This window comes from Hemitrygon akajei, chromosome 2 (assembly GCF_048418815.1).
Source record: "Hemitrygon akajei chromosome 2, sHemAka1.3, whole genome shotgun sequence".
NCBI classification, from domain to species: domain Eukaryota; kingdom Metazoa; phylum Chordata; class Chondrichthyes; order Myliobatiformes; family Dasyatidae; genus Hemitrygon; species Hemitrygon akajei.
In genome coordinates, this window is record NC_133125.1 from 143,948,471 (window position 1) to 143,972,897 (window position 24,427).

The window sequence follows — 24,427 nt, forward strand, 5'->3', positions numbered from 1 at the left end:
TCCTAAACCTACACCTAGACAGTTTCCTACACCTTCACAGATGGTAATTTTCACCATTTTCTAAAACAATTCATAGAATGTTTAAAGTTGGCTTTATTGCTGACTTGAAAAGCTAGAGTAGGATTTAAAGCACAAAAGTACACAGGTCTGAACAGACCCAACACAGACGAGGACTGATTGCATGGTTACCCCATGAAGTCAGCTCCCTGGGCTTATACGATTAAACAACACCTACTGCTTTCACAGTTGCCCTGTGAGTCACAGGCAGGGCACTCACCTTCTCTCAGACAGTATTTTTTAAAAAGTTAGCTTTATTTGTCCCATGTACAATACATCCAATCATTCAGTGAAATGTGTTGTTGCATCAATAAATAACAGTGCTGGGGGCAGCCCACAAGTGTCTATGCTTCAGTATGTAGTCTATGCCTACGTACCATGCCCACAACTTACTAACCTCTTCCTTCTGGAATGTGGGGGGAAATTAGAGCTCCTGGAGGAAACATGGGTATCCACGAGGAGAACGTATAAATTCCTTAAAGACAGGGGTAGGAATTGAGCTCCCCACCCTTCTGATCTTGTGGCTGGGACTGTAAATTGTTATGCTAACCGCCACACCGCTGTGCCACCCACAACTGTCCATTATAAATGTCCATTTAGTTCAATTGATCACAAGAAGTGTGAGGAGAAATTCATCTGTACAGGCTTACTCATTTCAGCAGCTCTTCTCGGAGAGATTATCCATTAGTTCCAGGTGACTACAGGTCATTCCTAGAGATTTATTTAGCTCGTAACATCCACGATGTTGCAGTGTTAAAACCCCGCATGTGAATCCGGTACTGAATCACAGAACTGAGCCAAGATAACTTTGAGCAGGTTGCATTTGACTTCTTTCATTGGCTCTCCAGTTTCCACTTACATCCCAAAGACATTCAGGTTGGTAATTGTGTTGGTGATCGGAGAATCAAGGAGCAGTTCACTGGCACATGAGTATGTGAAAGTAGCTTGCAGGAAATAAGTGGAGGAATGGTACTATGGGAGCCAGCATTGACTCAGTAGGCCAAAGGGCCTCATATGCAAATTTGCTAAACAGGTGGTAAACAGCAACTCCAGAGGCAAGCAAAACCGTCTATGCACTGAACACAGTGCCAGCCAGGCGTCTTGGTAAATTATTGAAGCTTCGCAATACAAATCAATCAGAGTGAGCAACAAACCTGTCAATCATAGAGTTCAACACTGATTGAAGGACAAAGAATGGCAGAAGATGGAGATCTGAAATACAAACGTAAAATGCCAGAGCTATTCAGCAGGTAATGGAACATAAGAGAAAGAAAGATGAAGCAGTAAATTTCTCCATAGATGCTACCTGACTGCTGACTATTTCCAGCATTTTGTGGATTTATTTTAAATGCATGGAGTTATTTTAACCACTGACGGTAGCCTACCTCATTGCTTTCAATTTACAGCCCCAGCTATTCTCCAGGAATTAGCATTTTTAGCCCAAATATGCGAAACTTTGGCGCCTGCACTGGGCTGCTGCTGTGAAAACAACAAATTTTGTGTCATATAAGAGAGTGATAATAAACCTGATTCTTTTGAGTTCCATTTTTATCAAAGCCTCTCCTTAAGGTGCCTATTTCAGAGTGTTGCCAAGTCCATTCAGCCCACTGAGCTTGTGCCAACTCTTTTGAAAGAATTGAGCATTATCCCGCCAACAGAATGGCACACCCCTGCGAGTGCCCATTGACAATGTAGTGCTCTCTCATTACTGCCTATCTGACAGTGAAACATTTCCTCAGTCTTGCACCAATCCTGGCCTTCCTGCTTCTCTTGTTTTAGTGGTATTTGAACATATAGTGTCCTGACTTAAGGAGCACAAAACTCTGACCGAGCCTTGGACAATTAACCTCAACGTAGTGCAATGTCTCCTGATGTTTCACGGAAGTGTTCTTTGATAACATCTCACTTGCGGAGATGTTAGTAGATTTCTGGCCACAGAAATAAATTTTAAGGTCTGTCTTGAACAGTTGAGTCTAGATGAGATGAGGATGTTGTCAAATACCATCTATAAATTTGCTGATGATACAACCATTGTTGGTAGATTGTCAGATGGAGACGAGAGCTAGATAAGCCAGTTAGTGGAGTGGTATCGCAGCAACAACCTTGCACTTGATGTCAGTAAGATGGAAGAGCTGATTGTGGACTTCAGGAAGGGTAAGACGAGGGATCAGAAGTGGAGACAGTGAGCAATTTCAAGTTCCTGGGTGTCAATATCTCGGAGGATCTAACCTGATCCCAACATATCAATGCACCTATAAAGAAGGCAAAACTGTGGCTAAAATTCATTAGGAGTTTGAAGAGATTTGGTTTGTCAACAAACACACTCAAACTTCTATAAATGTACTGTGGAGAGCATTCTGACAGGCTGCATCACTGTCTGGTGAGGGGGTGGGAGGGGTGGTGCTGTACAGGACTGAAAGAAGCTACAGAAAGTCCTAAAATTAGTAATCTCCAACTTGGATACTCGCCTCCATAGTACCAAGCCATCTTCAAGGAGCGATGCCTCAGAAAGGCAGCGTCCATTATTAAGGACCCCCATCACTCAGGACATATCCTCTTCTCATTGTTACTATCAAGGAGGAGGTAAAGTAGCCTGAAGGCACACACTCAGTGATTCAGGAACGGCTTTTTCCCCTCTGCCATTTGATTCCTAAATGGACATTGAACCCATGAACTCTACCTCACTTTTTTAATATACGTTACTTCTGTTTTTGCACTATTTTCAATCTATTCAATATGCATATATGTATTTACTGTAATTGATGTACATTTGTTACTATATTATCATGTATTGCATTGAACTGCTGCTGCTAAGTTAACAAATTTCATGACACTTGCTGGTGATTGATAAATTTGATTCTGAAAACTGACACTTGTTGCTCAGTTACACTTTTTCACTTATGCACAAGGAGAACAACATGGCCTTTGTCACCAAACTGTTCTGAAGTTTGAACACAGAAATGCCCTTTTTATCTAGAATGGACTAGTAGTTACGGATTTGACCATTTATCTGTGAATGTTCAAATTTGCAAGATGGATCACCATTCATGATAGAGGTGTTAAAAGTCAATAAAAAGGACAAGATTACAATTGATGATGCCTTGAAGTTAGTGAAATAATTGACCCTTAGTTGGTGTGTGTGACTTGCATCCTTCCGTTATATCCTTGTCTCTATATGCCAAAAAGCTCTGGTCCCCTGCTGTGCAAAGGGAAGCCAGGCTGTTCAAAGACATTGCTTGCCTGGGCTGACTGCACAATATCTATTACTCTCTTGCCTAGACATTATCTTAACCCTTCCTTTGTTGCAATTTCCATAAGGAATGGTTTAGGGAGGGAATTCTGGAGCCCAGGAAGCTGAAAGCATGGCTTCCAGTGTCGGACCAATTAAAATCAAACTTAACAAGAGGTCAGCATTAAAGCAACACCAATATCTCAGAGGAAATGTGATCACTTGAAGGCTGCAGGCTGAGATTTTCTTCAAGGCCCCTAGGCTACTGCACCAGTGATTTGGAAACTTGTCAAAATTTGTTCTGATGTTTTAATTCTGATGCAGACTGTTCCAGCATTATTCACTGTGTTCTGTGTTTCCTCACCACCAGAGAGTTTCCAGAATGCATCATCAGAGTGTACGTTCTGATAAACAGATTGCCTAATCTGTGATGCTGCCTGGGGTTTCAATCAGAGCAGGTGGATGTTGTCAACAGGATTGCCCTTAAATCTGCACACCCAGAATCCTCAACTGGGAGCCTTGAAATGCTCCTTTGTTCACTGAAACATGAGCCACGGGTGTCAAGCATAGGTACACGGGCTTAGTTGTGGACTTTGTGAGGATTTATAACTTTTTTTAAATGCCACATTCTTATTATTATTTGATATTCCTTACCTTATCATGTGTTATGTGTGCTTTACAGCCTGGTTCAGAGGAAAGTTGTCTCATTTCTATATACTGTATAGATGTTTTTTTTAAATATATGTGAACTTAATGATAATAAACTTGACTTGAGACAGTCAGTTGAAGGACAGCAAGCATCTGTAATTATCACTGTGACAATACATAATCCAGTTCAATAATATTGATTGGGGATAAATAGTTGGCCAGGATTCAGGGAGACTTGGCTCCACCTCTTTGAAGGACCGCTATGTTATCTTTGATGTCCAATTGAGAGAGCTGTTTAGAACCTTACCAGAACATCTTGTAGCTGTTGGTCAAGCCTATTTACCTTAGAAGCAAGTATATGACAAGCAAAGGCTACAGAATATTCCAGCTTGATTCATACTTACAGCACATCACAGTAAAGTGATTTCGTCATCGAAAGAAAGCACATTCCACAAGCTAAAAGTGGTGTGTTTGGTGGGAAGCTGAGTGACTGATTAATTTGAACACCCATCAGACAGGAAGGGAGCATGAAAGAAATTTGCTGTGTATCTGAGGGAAGGTGAATGGGCCTGACTGAATGAGCTCATCAGAATCTACTGAATGAAGGCTTGATCAAAAGCCTATGTAATGGTTATAGTGAATTATTTTTTCACATAAAGTGACTCAGTATTAGATTATTCATCAGTTTAAAACTCATAAGGATTAATTGTAAATTAAATAAGCTAATAAAATCCAGCTGCACTACCATTTAACCATTGAAACCTGTGGGCCTCTGATTCAAAAGAGGATTGCCTAATAGATGGAAAACTAACCTTTTCCAATCTTTGACAAGTATCCTAAAGTGTCCTAAACATCAAGGCACAATTCTGGCACATTCATAAAGAAAGATATGCTTTTGGAAGGCACCTACCACATCCTCTAGGAATCACCAAGAGCTTCACAGCCATTTTGTAAGTATTCTTTCTAACCTCCAGCCCCACGCAGCATCATGAACTAAGGAGAGAAAATGGAAAAAGTGGTTCTCAGTGGCAGAATGTAGCAATGCTTGCTCTATTGTAAAGCTATATGGATCTGACCAATAGGATCACTTGCAATTGTATAAGAAGAAAAGATGTAGGAGCAGGGTGGGCCTCTGGCCCTTCAATCCCACTCAGCCATTCATCAAATTCATGACTGATCTTCCACAGTGTTTTTTTTCCTACCCTATCACCATATCCCCTGATTACCTTAATATTCACAAAATCTATCAACTCCTGTTTTAAATAAATGGGATGACTGAGCTTTCTCAGGCATCTTGGATAGAGAATTCCAATATTCTCCTTCTGCAGTGGGGCATTTCTCTTCATCAGTCCTAAACAGCAAACCCTTTATCCTGGTGATGGATGCTGCCTTCTTGAGGCAGCACCTCTTGAAGATGTCCTCAGTAGTGGCAAGGATCATGCTCGTGATGGACCTAGCTGAATTGGCAACCTTCTGCAAACTCTTTGAATCCTACAGCCTGCAACCTGTCAGAATGCTCTCTACCATATATTTGTTTTTGCTAGAGTCTTTGCTGACATACCAAAACTCCTCAAACTTCCAATGAGTATAGCTGCTGGTATGTTTTTCATGATTGCATCAGTATGTTGGGCCAGGGTAGATCCTCTGAGAACTTAAAGCTGTGCACCCTTTCCACCACTGAGCCCTCCATGAGGACTGATGTGTGTTCTCCCGACTTTCCCTTCCTGAAATCCGCAATCAATTCCTCGGTCTTGCTAATGTTGAGTGCAAGGTCATTGTTGCTACACTACACAACTAATTGATCTATCTGCTGTACAGCTCCTTGCTGTCATCTGAGATTCTGCGTTGAGGGTTGTCAACAGATAATTTATAGATGGCATTTGAAGAAGATTTTAAGAGCAAAAAAGTTTAGTGGGACAACTCTAGAGCTTGAGAATATGACAGCTGAAGACAGGGTCACCAGTGGTGGGAGATTAAATTCAGGGATGTGCACGATATATTGTGGAAAAAGAGAAGGATGTTCTGTATCATGGAAACAAAAGGAAAATCTGGAATTCAAATGTGAATTTGTAGCGGTGTGCTACACGCAGCGCTAAAATAATGACACGGAGTCGGTAAACTGCAATTAAAGATGATTTTATTCGAACTTCACAGCCTTGCTTTAAAGCCTCCCTCATCCCGCCCTCCCCGGGCGCGGATGCTCTAAGGGACACGTACTCACAAACCCCCGCAGGCTTTTTCCCTTTGTTGCGGACCTGGCCTTTATGCCGGCGCGCTGGCTAATTGTGAGCCGGTTCGAGTGCGCTAGGAAGTGGGTCGCCACAAATTCCTCAATAGTGTAAAAGTGGTGCTGCATTTACTAGTGAAGTGTGACAAAGGGTAGATGTGGGCTGCGTATTGAGGGTGTACTGCTCACAGTGTGAGAGTTGTCAGATGTACTGTGCTGTAATGTTCTATGTATAAGCCCTTCGGCTCATGATGTCATGCTGACCCTCTAACCTACTCTAAGATCAATCTAACCCTTCCCTCTGCACGTGCCTACCTAAAGAGCTTCTGAGATGTCTCTAATGTATCTGTCTCTACCACCACTGCCAGCAGTGCGTTCCATATACCCAGCACTCTGTGTGGGGGAGAAACTTGCCACAAATATCCCCCCCATACTTTCTTCCAATCACGTTAAAATGATGCCCCCTCTTATTAGTCATTTCTGCCCTTGGGAGAAAGCCTCTGGCTACTTGTGCCTCCTATCATATGTTTAAATATTCTTCATGGGTTCTGTGCTTTTCGATCAGCAAATGACTCAAATTGACCAGACTCCACTTTCTAATAATATGACCTGTGGTGTGTACCTCAGCAGAAATTTTCAACCACAGAGTAAGTGTGAGCAACAACTAGTGGTGAACTTGGAAGCAAGCAGTGTTTGACTGGGTTTGCCCTGTGCAGATCCCACAGAATTTTCAGCAGAGTAGCCATACAACTGCTTAAAGCTGGTAGTTTTGGGCCTCCCATTTCCAGCCTCCTCACTGCCTGTCTCATCACCTTCCATTCCTTTATGGGTGTCTCTAACTTTCCAATAAATGCACCTCTGCTGTTCACCTTACCTACTCCTGATGGATGCGGGTTCTTTACTCTACCTACTCTGTTAGGGAAAGAATTCCTTCTGAAGTCCCAATGGGGCTGTTAATGACTTTTTCTAATATCTCTTTCTCTCTCTCTCTCTCTCTCTCTCTCTCTCCCCCCCTCTCCCTCTCCCCCTCCCTCTTCCCCTCCCTCTTCCCCTCCCTCTTCCCCTCCCTCTCCCCCTCCCTCTCCCCCTCCCTCTCCCCCTCCCTCTCCCCCTCCCTCTCCCCCTCCCTCTCCCTTTCCCCATCCCTCTCCCTCTCCCCATCCCTCTCTCTCTCCCCATCCCTCTCTCTCTCCCCATCCCTCTCCCTATCCCTCTCCCAGTCCGCAAAAGAAGTCAAATTGCAAATACAAAAAAATACTAAATAAGTAAATAAATAATAATGAGAACATAACTTGTAGAATCCCTGAAAGTGAGACCATACATTGTTGAATCAATGAAGTTTTCCACGCTGGTTCAGGAGCCTGATGGTTGAAGACTAATAACTGTGGCTGACCTGATGGTACTTTTGGAGAGACAAGACAATGAGTTGTGTCTGCTGTGATCTGTTTGCAGGAAAGGTCGCTATCAAGAAGGATGAGCTTCAGAAGTATCACAATCGGGATACCTGGTTCCCACTGCAGCCGGTTGATGCTGATTCAGAAGTTCAGGTGAGTTCAGAAAGATTTCCATTTCTGTAGTGTCTTTTGCAACTCAGGATGTACCAGCCAACTGGCACTCAGCAAGATGGATCCCACAAACAGAAGTAAGATAGTGATCCAAATGATTACTTAGTTGAAGTTGTTGTTCATCTTAGTTGAAAATATCGCCTTAGGTCACTAGGCAATGCTACGTTCGAACACCAGAATGAGTGTTGAGATGAAAGGTCATTAACGTGACATATTAATTTTGATTCTTTCTCCATGGATGCTGCCAGACCCGTTGAGTATTTCTAGAAATGTTTGTTTTTATTTGAGCATCTGCATCTTTTTGCATTTCTGTTTGATAATATTGACTTTTCCTGCTGATACCTGAAGAACTCTCCTCCTCTCTCTGAAATTGTGCCACAAGACCTTTTATGACTATTGGGAGAATGGCGAGAAGCTGAGATGGGTTAGGGTTAAGGTGGTTTTAGGACGGGCCTGGTTACTTCACTAGGTCACTACAATGGAATGTGTGCTCCCCCCTTGTTGCCAAGCCAATTCCAATGCTGATTTCTAAGAATTCACAGGTTACCTCAGGGTAAGCTGGTTTTGGAGCGGAGACCTAAACCCACTTGTTAGTCCCCCTATTTACTTTAGAGTGTAGGAGATTTATTTATTTCCTGGAGCATAGAAGATTGAGGGGAGATTTGATAGAGGTATGCAAAGTTATGAGGGGAATAGTTTGGGTAAATGCAAGCAGGCAATTTCCACTGAGACTGGGTGAGACAAAAACGAGAGGTCATGAGTTAAAGGCAAACGAAGTGTTTTAAGAGGAACTTGAGGGAGAACTTCTTCACTCAGAGGGTGGTGAGAGTGTGGAACGAGCTGCCCTCAGAGGGAGGTGAGAGTGTCAGTGGAAGTGGTGGATGCAGGTTTGATTTCAGCGTTTCAGAGAAATTTGGATAAGTACATGGATGGGAGGAGTGTAGAGGGCTGTTAGACCCAGCTGCAGGTCGATGGGATGTGGCAGAATAATAGTTCAGCATATACTAGATGGGCAGAATTGCCTGTTTCTGTGCTAAGGTACTCTGTGATTTTATGAATTCTACCTATTAACAAAGGACAGATAAGAGGCTATCAAGCTATTTCAATTAGATTAATCGAGCCAGACTCCAGGATGTTGTATGTTAACAGTGAAAAATATTTTAAAGTTTTATAACCAATGCATCACTCCTCCTCCTTGAGTGTAATGGCCAAGGATGGAAATGAGTAAGCTTTGTTACTGATTGAGGTGAGATTGTACCCATCTTTCAGGGTGATATTCCCACCCAACGAGCTAACAGACTGGGATGGGGGCGGGGGGGGGGGGAGAGAGACCATAAACAGCACAAAAGTAATTAATCTAGTCTGTGATGGTGATTATGCTTGGCATTGAACTCCTCTCGTCCTTTCTGATCTAACCCCAGCAATGTTGTAGTAGAACATCAGCCATACTCTGCTTGCAGGAGTGAGTTTCTGAAGCTTTAGAATTTTGACTTATCAGTAACAGCAGTCAGGTGAGCTAGCACCTACCTACAGGGTTTGTATCCTGCACCATGGCCAGCAGGTCATGAATTAGATCCCAGCTTTGGCCAGCCTTTACTGTGGGACCACTTCCAAATGTCAGACAGGCAGCCGCAGCTTGTGCTGAGTCACACGGTGACGGCACCTGAGATCGCACAATCAATATCATAAAAGTATTCCAGTTTATTTTGAGAGCAACTCACCGCACAGTCAATTTACTGATTGATTTTGACAAGTGTGAGGGGAAAATCTATAATCCTCTGCTGCTTCTCACGCGTTGCTTCCAGCAGCAGGCATGTTTGGGGCTGAGATGGTGTGCAGACACACAGTGTTTCTTCCTCCTCCGTCAGTATTTAGAGGAAGCGGTCCTTGTGAAGGAAGTCTCTGCCAAGCCCCAGTCAGTCGCCAACTGCACAATTCATACATAACTTACTTATCTCTCCTCCACTTGTACCTCTCTATTTTCCTTCCTTCCTAACTTTCTCTTCCCCACGTTCTCCCCTTGCTGTCTCTCATTATCTCCCTCCAACTCTCCGATAAAGTAACTATCTATCTATCTATCTAATCTGTGCCTGTTTCTCCCTGCCCACCCCTTCTCTTCCCCTGATCCTTCCCCTCACCTTCCACCCCTCCCTCCTCCTCTCATTCTTTCTCCCTCTCTCCCGTCTCTCCGCGCCTCCCTCCCTCTCCGTACCTCCCTGCTTCTCCCTCTGCGCCCCCTTCCTCTTCCTTCGTGCCTCTTCCCTCCCTCTCTGCCCCCCTCCGCCCCCTCTCCATGCCCCCCTTCCTCCCCCTCTGCACCTACCCCTTCCACGCCAAAACCCCCCCACTCCTATCCCCTGCACCCCTTCTCCCCCTCCCCTTCTTCCCCCCTCACTCCTCCTCACCCCCCATATTCAGTTAGTAAGCTATCATTGAGTGAGAAGTTGTTGTGGCACCACTCAACCAGATTTTGAATCTTCCTCCTATATGTGGAAAGATATGGGGTTTATCTGTGTCTTGCCAATCTTTGTCTTAGATCTTTACACAAATTCAAGTTACCTTTTAGCCTAGAGGTTGCTCTGTTCTTTATGATGTTAAGTCATTGATTCGGGTTTGTTCTCAGGCTCCGAGATCATATACGTAAATACAAATGTTCAGTTTTTTTTTCATTAAATGATAATTTTAGGAGCAATGATAATATCTTGACAGTTACGATGATCATTTCAGGGCAAAGTTCACCTGGAGCTAAGGCTTAGTGAAGTGATCACTGACAGTGGGAGCATTTGCCATAAGCTGGCCACACGGTAAGAATAGTTTTACTTCTTCCCTTGATATTATTTTTAGGAGATCTTCCGGTGAGATTTGTTATGTGAACTTAACGTTCACTGTGCTAGAAGAAGAATGGAAATTTTCATGAGAGAGCCATTAGGGTGAGATCCCCTGTACTTTCCAGCTTTAGAACCATGGCAAGCATGAAAGGAGCCTCTTGGCCATCCAAACTAATCCACGTACTCTAATACTCTGCACGTTGCAATACAAACATTCCTTATCCCGTCTGAAGCCAGTAAAAATATAGGCTAAGTAGGGGGATACAAGCTAATACCACAACACCAGTACTGAGGATCAAGAAAGTTTGTAAAGGGAGGTGGAGAAGAGCTTACAGGACTGCTTTGAGTTGGTGGACTAGGCAATATTCAGGAATTCGTCTTCAGATCTGAATGAATATGCCACAGTTGTCACCAGCTTCAAGACCTATGTGGGTGAGTGTATGTCTCCGTGAACTTACTGGACATGTCCAAACCAAAAGCTGTGGATGAACCGCGAGATTCAGTCTGCTGAGTGCTAGATCTATGGCATTCAAGACCGGTGATCCAGAACTGTACAAGAAGTCCAGCTATGACCTATGGAAAGCTATTTTAAAAGTGAAAAACCAATTCTGATTGAAGTTAGAGATGAAATTGGATGCATGTCAGCTCTGACATGTTTCGCAGGGCATTACTTCCTACAAGGAAATCTAATATCACGAATAGTTGTAATACTTCACTCCCAGATGAGCTCAACATCTTTTGAAAGGGAGAATAAAACTACACCTGTGCAAATTCTTGCAGAATCTGGTGACCCTGTGATCTCTGTCTTGGAGACCAACTTCAGGACATCTTTCAAGAGCAAGGCATCAGGCCCTGATGGTGTATCTGGAAGGGCACTGAAATCCCATGCCAACCAACTGGCAGGAGTGTTCAAGAAAATCTTCAATCTCTCACTGCGGCAGTCAGAGATTCCCACTTACTTCAAAAGGGTGACAATCATACCAGTACCCAAGGAGAGCAGGGTGAGCCACAATAGGTCTACACCGGGTGCAATCGCTGGCTCTCCGCTCGGCCTTGGATCACCCAGACAATTGCAATACCTACATCAGGCTGCTGTTTGTTGATCACATCTCAGCATTTGACACAATCATACCCTCAGTCCTAATCACTGGGAAATGACACGCAGTGCGGATCAGAAATAACATCTCCTCGCCTCAAGGTTGCATGCTTACCCCACTGTTCTACTCCCTACACCTTTGATTACATGGCTAGGCATAGCTCAAACACCACCTATAAATTTGCAGAATACACAACTGTTGTTGGCAGAGTATTATATGGTGACAAGGAGATGTACAGGAACGAGATAGATCAGCTAGTTGAGTGGTGTCGCAACAACAACCTTGCACGCAACATCATTAAGGCCAAGGAATTGATTTTGTACTTCAGGAAGGAGAAGTCAAGGGAACACACACCAGTCCTCATAGAGGGATTATCAGTGGAAAGGGTGAGCAGTTTCAAGTTCCTGGGTGTCAGCATCTCTGATATTTATCCTGGGCGCAGCATATTGGTGCAATTACAAAGAAGGCATGACAGCAGATATATTTCATTAGGAGTTTGAGGAGCACTCTCGCAACTTTTGAAAGCTGTACCGTACAGATCTTTTTGTCTAGTATGGAGGAGGCACTAAATAGGATAGGAAAAAGATGTAGAAAGCCAACTCTATCATGGGCACCAGCCTCCCCAGCATCGAGGGCATCTTTAAAATGTGATCCCTCAAAAAGGCACCATCCATCATTAAGCACCCCCATCACCCAGGATGCGAAGCCTGAAGACACACACTCAACATTTTAAGAACAGTTTCTTCCCCCTTTCAGATTTCTGAATGGACAATGAACCCATTAGCACCACCTCACTTTTATGTTTTTTTCCTCTTTTTTTGCTCTCTTGTTGCACCGTTTATTTAATTTTAATTTGTATATTTTTATAGTAATTTAGTTTTTTTATTATTATGTATTGCAGTTGCTGCAAAACAACAAAATTTATGACATATGCTATTGATACTAAACATGATTTAGAAAGTAACTCTGGGAATCTGATTTATTTAGAGAATCTAGAGGAATCCAGCTGATCTCTCTTGCCTAGAACCTTGTGAGGTGCACCTGCTCGGGTAGTAAGTGATCACTTCCCGTGGGCTGAGCCCAAGCCTATAGCCAATTTGCATCCTTTACAGAAGGGACTGGTCCAGAACTCCAGAGTCCCATGACTTTGCTCAAGGCAATGAACACCTAAAAAATGTCCCAATGTACGGCAACAAAAGGTCATTCAGCCTGTAACCAGTGTATTAAATTGATTTAGCAGATCATGAAGAGTCTCTATCTTAGCACTACCTGCACACTTTACCCTTTTTAACCCTTAAGCACCAGAGGATTAATTTTCAACTCTTGATTTCTAGTTAGATTATTCCTAAAACTGTGGATGGGACAAAGGCAGTGAAAAGCTGAGAGAGCAAGCTGCTGGTGTCATGGCAGTTGTAACTGAGTCAGTGCTGGTCTCCGAGAGAAACCTTTCTGTAAAGTAACCTCTGGCTTGTTTCAGCTGGTGGCAGAATGGGCTTATTACAGAGCCCATAAAGGCAGGCACTGGAAATGCCACTCATCAGTGCTACTCGCTGTCAAAAAGAGACAGTAATGTTTAGACTGAAACAAACAGTTCTCAGAATAGAGCCCAATAATTATTATTCAAAATATTGTGAGATAGTAGCTGGATAAAGGAAATACTCAGTGTATATGAAGCTCAGTTGATGGTAGGGGTCCATGGCATAAGAAAAATTGGGAACCCCTGGTTTAGACTGAATAGATTGTTAAAGGATTTAGGTAGTGAGGGAGAGTATGATAATACTGGGTGGGATGTTATAGGGAGTGGGGACAATGGGATTACATTGAGTGGACATTAAAGGATTGAGCAAGAGAGGGAATAGGACTAGATCTGAATGGAGGACAGACAGAAGGTGTGAGGGCTGGACCCAATGGATACTGTGAAATCAGAGGATCTTAGAATATATAACTGGGAAGGTTTTGCTATACTATGGGGAATTGGTGAATCTGACCTGGGCTTCATTGTACTGGAAGTGAGATCCTGGGAGTCTGGTGCTAGGTTGGGATAATGGAACTGGAGGGTAAATGGTGAGTATGAAGTTCACCTTACAGGGTACCAGTCCTGCTAAAACCTAGTTACCTGTGTGTGACTAGCGATGATCAAACTTCCTTAGAAACAAGCATAGAGGTGTACGGTACAGAAACTAGCCTCTCAGCCCAATAGGTCCATGGCGACCAATATGCCCCATCCAAGTTCAGGTTTATTGTCATCTGACTGTAAGTATATACAATCTGCAGACCATTCCTCCAGTGCACCCACAAAACGCATATCACACACAACAAAATATTATAATATAAATAAGTCACTAAAATATAATTCAAAACGTATGCACAGGTAAGCAAAACAACAGCTCGCTGTCCTAATGACGAAACCTCCATGATGGCGGAGTATTCACTAGCCTCACAGCCTGAGGGAAGAAACTGTTACCCAGTCTGTCGGTCATGGCCTGATGCTTCTGTACCTTCTTCCTGATCGTAGTGGGTCAAAGAGCTTGTGGGATGGGTGGTAGTGAACCTCAACAATGTTTTGAGCTCTTTATCTATAACACTTCTGGTAAATGTCACAAATGGGGGGAGAGAGACCCCGATGATCACTGAGCCAGTTTTACTGTCTTCTGTAGGGGCTTTTAGTTCGATGTTTTGCATCTTCGGTGCTGAGGTTAGATTGTCCATTCTACGCACGTCAAGCAACTTTGTGTTCTTCACTCTCTCCTTGGCAATGGAGGGTGGCCAACCAGTTCCTTCCAGAAGTCCACAATCACTCTTTTGTCCACACTGAGTCTCAGGTTGTTGATCTCACACCATCTGACAAGCCTCCCTACCTCCTCCTTGTTTGCTGACTCATCATTGTTGCTGATGAGTCCAAACTGGTATCATTAGTGAACATGATGTTGTTTGAGCAGAATATGGCAGTATGGTTGTGAGTAAACAGCGTGAACAGCAGCGGATGGAGCACACAGTCCTGGAGAACACCAGTGCTCAGCATCATAGGGCTTGAAATGTTGATGCCAACTCGGACTTACTGGGCTCTTCTGTCAAGAAGTCCAAGGTCCAGTTGCAGAGAGGGGTGTTAAGTCCCAACAAAGACAGTTTACCCACCACCTCTGAGGGATGATCGTGCTGAAGTCGATGAACAACATCCTGGGATTTGAGGCATTGTTTTCTCAATGGAATGGAATGGTGTGGAGGGCCAAGGCTCTGGCAACATCAGTGGACAGGTTTGAGCAGTAGGTGACTGGAAAGGGCTCAATGTTTTTGGAGGATGGGATTTATATGATCTGTTACCAGCTGCTCAAAGCACTTCATGATTGTTGAAGTCGACGTCACTGGGCAGTAATCATTTAGGCGTTACTGTTGCTCTCTTGGGCACCGGAATGATGGTGGCTAGCTTGACTCTTTCAGACCGATATTAAAGATGTCCCTTAAGGCCTCTGTAAGCTGGGCCACACAATCCCTCAGCACCTGACTAGGTACGTTGTCGGGCTCTGCAGCTTTGTGTGTCACCCTGGCTAGGTTCCTCCTCACTTCGGCCGCAGCCAGACAGGGTGCCTGTTCTTCAAGAAGAGGTTAAATTGTGCATAGAAAGCATTCAGCCTATCAGGAAGAGAGTCATCACAAAAGATTAACTCCATTGTGTCCCTCACTCATAAGACTGATTTCATGAATTTCATAGAATTGAAGTCGAACTGATAATTTCTTTGCTTCAGGTTTGAAAGTCGTTTCTAGTTGTGTCACTGTTGTCGAGGCTTATCTGATCACTGTCATCATGTTGTCCATGGGAGCTTGCTGTGTACATGATACCCATTGAGTCTCCCACACCCAGCAGGCAGTGCACTTGAAAGTTACTTCACCAGCTGAAGCACTCGATGTTCTGAGGTAGTGAAAGGCTGGTGGCTGTGTGAATGCTAACGTTTCTTTCTTTAACATGCGAGAGCAGCATGTGTGCTTGACACCGAACATAATGGGCTCTCACAATAAGCATTTTCAAAATGTTAAACATAGCTTTAATCTATTGATTTCTCTGGAGTGTCAGTGGCTGAGGGGGAACCTGATAAAAAGTATGTAAAATAATGAGGTGTAGATGATCGGAGTCTTTTTCCCAGCTACTAGAGGGCATACGTAGGTTTAAGGTGAGAGGGGGAAAGTTTAAAGCAGTCTTTTTTTTTACATAGAGACTAGCAGGTGCCTGGAAAGCACTGGTAGGGGAAGTGGTGGATGTAGATACAACAGCAGCATTTAATAGGCATCTAGACATCACTCGTATAACTTGTACCACTGGACAGGGACTTCTGAGGTCAACAGAGTGGAACCGTCCAGGTGCAACGGCTTTTCCACTTTAAAAACTCTCCCACACAAGTTTCTACCTGTTGTCATCAGATACAATGGACAACCAACCAATCAATCAAGACAGACAAATGAACAAGTAAGGAATGTAAGGATATAGACTGTGTGCCGGCAGAAGTACAGTTCAAATTGGCATCATGTTGGCACAGAAATTGTGGGCCAAGGGCCTATTTCTATGTTCTGTGTACTATAAAGAAAAGGCGCCATCATGTCATTGTATTGTGATTCCCTCTGCAATGGTAATCCAATCCTTTTCCATCCCAGTGCCTGGCATTATTAGAGTGTTGTGGAATTCTGGCAGAAGACCCAGAGGGAATGAACACTGTGTTACACATGCAAGATATGAAACAAGTGTTAACTTGTTCATAAAGGCTATGTGAAACTCTTGCTTTTGTCAGAGGACAGTGTTTATTTGTTCCTGCTGAAAAGACACAGGAAACTATAAAAGAAATTCCTGCTCAGAAATTTCTGCGAGATTAAGTTTGAAATCACAGCTCCGAGCTCCTGTTCAGAGTGGTATAGCAGGCTTTCAACAGGCTTCATGTCTCTGTTGTGCCACTGGGCCATGTATACAAGTATCGATTGAAGCACACCGTGTGCTTTCAGAAGAGAAAGGAAAGAGTGAGACCATAAGACATTGGAGAAGAATGGGGCCATTCAGCCCTTTGGGTCTGCTCTACCATGCAATCATGAGACAGTAGAGCTGAGATGTCACTTAACTGAGAGTCAGTAGAGATTGTGGGTTAAACCCAAGAAGCAGGCAGCAAGTTTACGGGGAAATCTGAGAGAAGGGTCTAAGAATTTAAGTAATGATTTGTATATTGAAGGGTGGAGAAATCGTTAGCATGAAGTATATGAGCAGTCAGGAGTTAGGCTTGTTGCCATATGCACAAGAGTAAAGAAAAACTTACTTGCAACAGTATCACAGGAACAAGCCATCGTATAGACAGCATTCACAAGAAAACAAATTATACACAATTTTTACGGGAAACTCTATCAGAGCAAAAGAAAACAAACTCAGCGTTTGGTGGACTGATTCAGTCTCTAATCTACACAGACATGTTATGTTGCAAGAAGAGCAGAACTAAATGACATTTGAATAATCAATTTTTATCTTTCAGTGTTTTAGAGTGCCAAGATTTGCCAATAGTCAATGGACAATGCGATCCTTATGCAACAGTCACCTTGTCAAGCCCATCCAGGTATCAGTTAACTTACAGTTATCTATCACTGGTCTGGCAACGGCAGGATCATCCAGCACAGGTTTACATGTGATAAACTTTACTGAGCACTCCGAGTCCATGGCCTTGCTATCAATTCTTTTGGCACATCCTTTGTATGGCAAGGTCCATGAGGAAAGACTATTTATATCACCTGAATAAAAAGTTGAATTTTCCTTCAAACCCCCTTAGTTTTGCACGTTAGCAGTTATGATGTGGCTGCTGTACTATTTGGCAACCCAGTATCTTTGCAATGTGAGGCTCCACCACTCTTCTGCCCATAGCTGGTTGTGTCCAGAAACAGAAAACTGTAGATGTTGGAGGTAATGCAGGAAATGGTTATCAGGGTGTGCAGCATCTGTGGAGAGAAACAATGAACATTTCATATCTACCATCTTTCATTAGAGAAGTTTACTATCAAACATCAAGCTACACAGAAAGATGAGTGGAAAGAACAAAGGGGGTGTCTCTGATGGGGTGGAAAGCAGGAGAGAAGGAATGATGTAGGAGGTGATGGTACCATTTGAGCGGGGCGGTGAAGGGTTGTTGACCATTAGTGGTCTGTGTGGATGAGCAGTAGGTAGATCAGATAAATCAGAGCAGGAGGGATGAAAAGTTTCAATGCCAGGTTTGTGAGATACAAAACACATCAGTTTCTGGAAATTTGATTCAAAGCCCATAACACTGAAAATACCCATTAGGTCAGGCAGTATCTGTGGGGACAGAAAAAGAGAAAAAGCATATCAGCTTGATGACCTTTCATCGGAACTGAACTGGAAAGGCTGGTTATCTGAAATCCAGTGCTAAGGTCCTGAGGGTTTGTTTCTCACAGTTACAACATTGCCACGTTTCTTGCCTCTGTTTTTATCTCCCTTTTGCTACACCTCGAGAATAATCCCCTGTGATTAACAATGGGCACTTTTCCCAATGACAGCACTCCACTGGTGCCATTTCTTCTCTTTGTCTCCAACCCTATCACATACATCTCCTCTGTTTTCTCTATCCTCTCCCATTCTCTGCAAATTGAAGCATGTTTGACTCCTAACTTTAGCAGTTCTGATGTCTCTCTCTCTCTCTCTCTCTCTCTCTACGGATGCTGTCTGATCTGCCTTTATTACGTTTGGTTATGTTTCTTAGCTTGTAACCAGACTGAAGGATGTAATTCTAGCCTGTTCCTCCAGAATGCGATGGAATCGGTGGAATGCTGGGTTTCAGTCCTGGTAAGCACGGACCAGTGGAGAGTAAAATGTGATGCCTGATCCAGTAATATGGGTGGTACGGGTTGAAATAGATCCCCATACATTCATCTTTTTGAGAATCACTGCCAAAGAAAATGTTGTAATCCTGGACCATTAACTCAATCCTCCTCTCTCCAAAGATGCTGCCTGACCTAAGCTTGTTGTATTGTTGATTTTATCTTGGGTCTTCAGCATATGCAGGGTTCTGTCATTTTCTTTTGTTTCCTATTGGATAAATCTTCAACCTGCACGTGGACCAGAGGTCTGACTGTTTTTGTCTTGATGTCAGGTCAGAGGTGAAGAAAACAAAAGTAAAACGAAAAACGAATAATCCACAGTTTGATGAAATGTTCTATTTTGAGGTAAGTTTCTCCTGAGTGCATTATCTGAAGAGCATTTCTTTGATCCCCATGTCCAGGTAGTGGGGTTGGTTATTCTGTTCCAGTCTACTCCTGACTGACAAGTAAACCATTGTCACACTTGGGTTCATCTGTCTCGTTCCATGCACCGAATATGTTAGACTGCTGTAGACCCTGGTACAGATACCCTGGGTGGATTCCATGAGGAGAATTGCACTCCAGTCTGTGGTTCTCCACCTCAGTCCTCCTTGCAGAGACCCCAGTGCGGATTCAAGTGCAGACTCCCATGTACAGATGCAGGAAAGGACTTTCAGTACAGAATCCTCTGGATCTGCTGTGCAATTCTCTGTGGTGGACTCTCTGCTCACAAGATTGACTCCCAAGGTAAATCCACTGCATGGATCTCCCAATGTTAATTACCTGTGCAGACCCTGATACACACTGCTGTACAGGCTCCAGGACAGATCCCACTGGATCCCCAGTGCAGATTCCTTCTGCCTAGTATGGAGACTCCCTGTGTCGACTGTAGTGACAATTTCCTCTGTGGACCCCCAGGGTCAGACCTCTTGAACAGGTGCTCAGTCCCACTGTAAAATCTCAGCTTCATCTTCAATGAAATACGTAATCCCTTGTAAGCCTCTGCGTAACTTGGCTGCCTTGGGTTTCGGGGTTTTTTGGCATTCCCTACAGCTTCACCAAGGCCTGGCATACTTTGGCTGCAACATCCCCGCTCTTTGGAGCTTGTGACCCACCCACCAACTCTCCCAGTTCTTTCAAAATCTCTCTCAAATGCTCACCTGCTTTCATCTCTTCAATTCCCCTCCTTAATCTCTCTGTTCCTCAGTCATTTCTGCCTCTTGCAAACTCTCCCCTGTTTCCCACTGTCCATTCCTTTTCATCCTATCCCATAATACATTGGAGCAGATTTAGGCCATTCCGCCCATCAAGTCTGCTCCACCATTCCATCATGGCTGACTTATTTTCCCTCTCAACCCCATTCTCTTGCTTTCTCCCCATGACCTTTGACACCCTTAATAATCAAAAATCTATCAACCTTCACTATAAATATACCTAATGATTTGGCTTCTGCAGGCATCTATGGCAATGAATTTTACAGATTGACTACTCTCTAGCTAAAGAAATTCCTCCTTATCTCTCTCACTCCCAACACCTGTCGCTAATTCCTTCTCTTCTATCTTCTCTTTTCCTCTACATCACCCTCCCTGCCCACCATTCACTTTCCATCATGCCCCTTCCTCCTCACTCTACAGTTCTTGGAGCTGCCTTGCTGTACATACAGGGAGTTGTAGAAGGGTGAGTTACACTCATGGAGTCAGCAACAAACAAGGCCATTCAGCCCATTGTGCCTATGCTGTGTATATCAGATGATTCAGGGTGCTGTTGTACCATCTAAACCACACCTGTGCCGCCAGGCTGGTTAGAGCTGAGCATCCTTCTACTGACACCATGTGTCTGGTCAGGTGTGGTCTTACCCCCGCCCCTGGGTGTCTTGGGCAGCCGTTGATCATTTTGACCAGTGGGCCTCCCCTGTGCACAGAGAGATCTGTAACTCATTGGCTCCTTGCCACACAGGTGACAAAGCCTTGCAGCTACAGTCGAAAGTCGAACTTTGACGTTGAAGAGGAGCATGTGGAGAAGATGGAGATCAGGTGAGAATGCCGGCTGCTTCAGGGCCACTTGATTTTGTAAGCTTGGGAACAAAATTTGGGTTCTGCCCGTGCCACTGAACAAAGGACTAGACTATAAAAGCCACTTTAAGTATTGTGAACATTTTGGGCCCCTTATCAAAGAAAAGATCTGCTGACATTGGAGGGGGTCCAGAGGAGGTTCAGAAGAATGATTCTGGGAATGAAAAGATTAACATTTGATGGCCCTGGGTCTGTATTTGCTGGAAGATTGAGGGGGGATCTCATTAAAACCGACTGAAAGGCCTAGACAGAGTGGATGTGAGAGGATGTTTCCTGCAGTGGGTGAGTCAAGCCAGAGGGCACAGTCTCAGACTACAGCGACATCCCTTTTAGAACAGAAAGGGGGAGTCTATGGAATTAATTGCCACAGCCAGCTGTGGAGGCCAAGTCTTTGGGTATATTTAAAGCAGCAGTTATAAATTTTTGGTTAGTTTAGTGTCAAAAGTTAATGGGGAGAAGGCAGAAGAATGGGGTTTGAGAGGGATAATAAGTCATGCATGATGGAATGGGAGAGCATAACCGATGGGCTGAATGGCCTAATTCTGCTCCCATGTCTTATGGTCTTACTAACAGAAAGCAGGTTATTTGAAAGTCTTGTGTCTGTGCAGAATAGGTTTATCTTTCTTGATCTCCTGGGGTGGTGGTTGTGCTCAGGGTCAATTACACCTGAATTCAAGGCAGACCTGTATCCTGGTGTAATAGACAGTCACCGCCTTTCGGCAGCAGCATGACAGCGTAACGGTTAGTGTGACGCTTCACAGGGCCGGTGACCTGGAGTCAGTCACGCTGCTGTGTGTAAGCAGTTTGTAAATTCTCCCCGTGACTGCACAGGTTTCCTCCCACACGTACAGGTTAGTACATTAACTGGCCACGTCGTGCAATTGGGCTCGTTGGGCAGAAGTGCACATTATAGTGCTGTCCCTCTAAAGCAGTCTTAACATATAAACATTTAGTCTGCGGCTAGAAATTATTCTAACAGGCTGAGCAATGCTCCCTTCCATATGAACCCCACACACGTGAAGAAAAAATATTCAGGGATGCTTCTAGTCAGGGAAGAATGGAATTAGACTATTAAAGGATGCATGGTGTAAGGGGAGTGCAGGATTAAAATCCTTTTGAACTGTTCAGAACTGGCAAAAAAATAAAGTGGTTCTGTGGAGATAAAGAGCAAACAACTCCCATCAACAATACCCCTCCCCTGGATCTATTTTTACCCCTTCGATTAAGCCATGTTATGTGATGGAAAGGTAGTTGGAATTACTCATCCGGTCAGGTAGCGTCCGTAGAGAGAGGAACAGTCAAGAGTGTCAGGTTGCCTTTTATTTACTGTGTTAACGAGAGATCCTCACCTGAAACTTCCTTCACCACATTGCTTCCCAGCCTGCTGAGTATTTTCAGCATTCTCTTTTGGTAAATTGGTTTATTTAAGTACTGTAGTTTACCAAAGTTTGCATTCTGTTCATACAGATCTATTCATTACAGCACACGTTGAGGTAGTGCCAGGAAAAACAATCACAAGGTGCAGAATAAAGTGAAACCCTTATAGAGAAAATGCCATACGGGCAGGCAATAGGGTGCAAGGGCCACGATGAAGTAGGTTGTGATGTCAAGTGTCCATCTAGGGAACCTTTGAATTGTCTTACAACAATGGGATAGAAGATGGCCTTGAGCCTGCTGGTACTTGCTTTCAGGCTTTTTTACCTTCTGCCCAGTTTGAGGGGAGAAGAGAGAATGTCTGGGGTGTGTGGGTCCTTTACCGAAGAAGCAAAAGGTGCAGACAGAGTCTGTGGAGGGGTAGCTGGTTTTTGTGATGTGCTGAGCTGTGCCCACAATTCGCTACAGTTTCTTGTGGTCTCGGGCAGAGCAGTTGTCATACCATGCCATGATTCATTCAGATAAAATGTTTTTTTTCCATTTAGGACTCAGTGCCAATGTAGATTTTTGCCTTTTGATGTACCAGGAATATTCCTCAGCTCTGAGCCACTAGTCCTTTAACAAGCACTAACAACAAAAGATTTTTTTTTAACTTTACACAGGAGGAATTTGGTTGCTGTGTCACCCATGCCCATAGATCTTCCATTAACTGTAAAACATTTCCTGATGCCCCTGTCTGCAAAGTTTCACGTAGTATTGTGCAATTCCATCCTGTTTTTCTCTCCTTCCATAGTTTCCTTCCAGCATTGCTGAGGCTTTGACTTGGTACATCCTCTCATGGTGACGTGAAGTAAACATAACATTTGCAAACCACTGTACTGACAAGAAATGTGTTTTTTTTTTAAATTGGACGTATATCACTAACCACAAGAATGCTTTTTTTTAGATTTGCTTAATGACAAACACATCTTGAAATGTGTCCTTCTTGCTCTTGGGTACTGGCTTCACTCTGCCAAGTAACTGTTGAAATATCAGTTGTATGCTTTTAAACTGTGGGAACATTGATTGGTGAAGTATGTCACTGTCTCATTTCTCAGCAGAGCCACAGTGTAGAGTCAAAGTCCAAAGTAAAGTTACTATGCAAGTATGTATATGTCACCATTACTACTGTGACATTCATTTTCCTGCAGGCATTCACAGTAGAACAAAGGAATACGATAGAATCAATGAAAAACTACACAGACTGACAGACAATCAGTGTGCAAAAGAAGACAAACCGTGCAAATACAAAAAAAACACAATTAATTAATAATACCAAGAACATGAGTTGTAGAGTCCTTGAAAGTGAAGTTATCCACAGTTTCAGGAACTTGATGTTTGAAGGGTAATAAGTGTTCCTGAATCTGGTGGTGTGGTACCTAAGGCTCCCCTACCTCCTTCCCGATGGCAGCTACAAGAAGAGAGCATGGCCTGAACGATGGGGATAGCTATAGAAGTTTGCTCGAGGTAATTCTGCAATCTTTTCTCTATCTGTAGATGGCAGATGGCTTGCAGAAATACCATGAGTCAAACAGTTACATCTCTGAACTGTGTTCCTCCCAGCCGGGCTGTTTGCCACAAACACAGATTAACTTACTTAGGAATTGGTTCAACTAATTGTTTGTTTTGTGAGTGATCACAGAGACTGGAAACGTCAACTTTGCACCACGATATACAGTATGACAGTCTTGACTTTTCAGTTTCCACCAGGGAGTAGTTTGTTTTTCTTTTATTTCCCAGAATGTGGCAGTATTGAGGAGTCTGTCTTCGTGTACCTTCACTGAATGTGCTGCTGGCCACTGCTCTGGGTTATCCACATTGGTGTGGGTCTGGAGTAACATACAGGTCCAGGCCAAACAGCCATGACAGATATCCTTCCCTGAAGGACATCATCAAACCACTGGGTTTTATGATAACCTGGCAGCTTCCTGGTCATTAATATTACCGGTACTCAATAAATTACTAATTCTCACACCATCATACCATGTAAAAGGCATGCTGGACTTGCACTTACTTTGAGGTACTGATGTAATATGCTCTCTGATGCCTTGTGTCTTGTTGCACTGCTGCTGACATAGTGAATCTTATTTTTCTAGGATTGGGCTTTGGAACGCCAGTAACTTAAAGTTTGGCGATGAATTTCTGGGAGAACTCCGACTTCCACTGAAGATCCTGAAGCAGACTTCTTCCCACCAAGCATGGTAATTGAGAGCAGAGGGAGCCCCAGGTCACAGGTTTTGTTCAGTCATTGCATTTAGGTGTTGGTTACTGGTGACCAGGTGGAGAAAATGTAACTATATGGGGTATAAATAAATGGAGGCTTCGGGTGGGGAAGCGAGAGGCTGAAGGATGCTGGAAATCTGAAATAGGAACAGAAACTGCTGGGATAGTCAACAAATCTGGCAGTGTGTGTGGAGAGAGAAACAGTTCAGGGCGACGATATTTAATCAGAACTGG

At 43.7% G+C, this 24,427-nt stretch overlaps 1 protein-coding gene across 1 annotated transcript in view; it reads left to right on the forward strand.

The window, feature by feature from the left end:
* The window catches only part of rasa3 (RAS p21 protein activator 3), a 162,082-nt gene that overhangs the window by 104,358 nt on the left and 33,297 nt on the right, over positions 1-24,427 (forward strand). The window contains exons 4-9 of the mRNA XM_073028960.1: positions 7,614-7,708; positions 10,454-10,530; positions 17,153-17,233; positions 18,779-18,851; positions 20,442-20,518; positions 24,067-24,171. Of these exons, the coding sequence (XP_072885061.1) occupies positions 7,614-7,708; positions 10,454-10,530; positions 17,153-17,233; positions 18,779-18,851; positions 20,442-20,518; positions 24,067-24,171 (508 nt within the window). The remainder of the gene's footprint in view (positions 1-7,613; positions 7,709-10,453; positions 10,531-17,152; positions 17,234-18,778; positions 18,852-20,441; positions 20,519-24,066; positions 24,172-24,427) is intronic.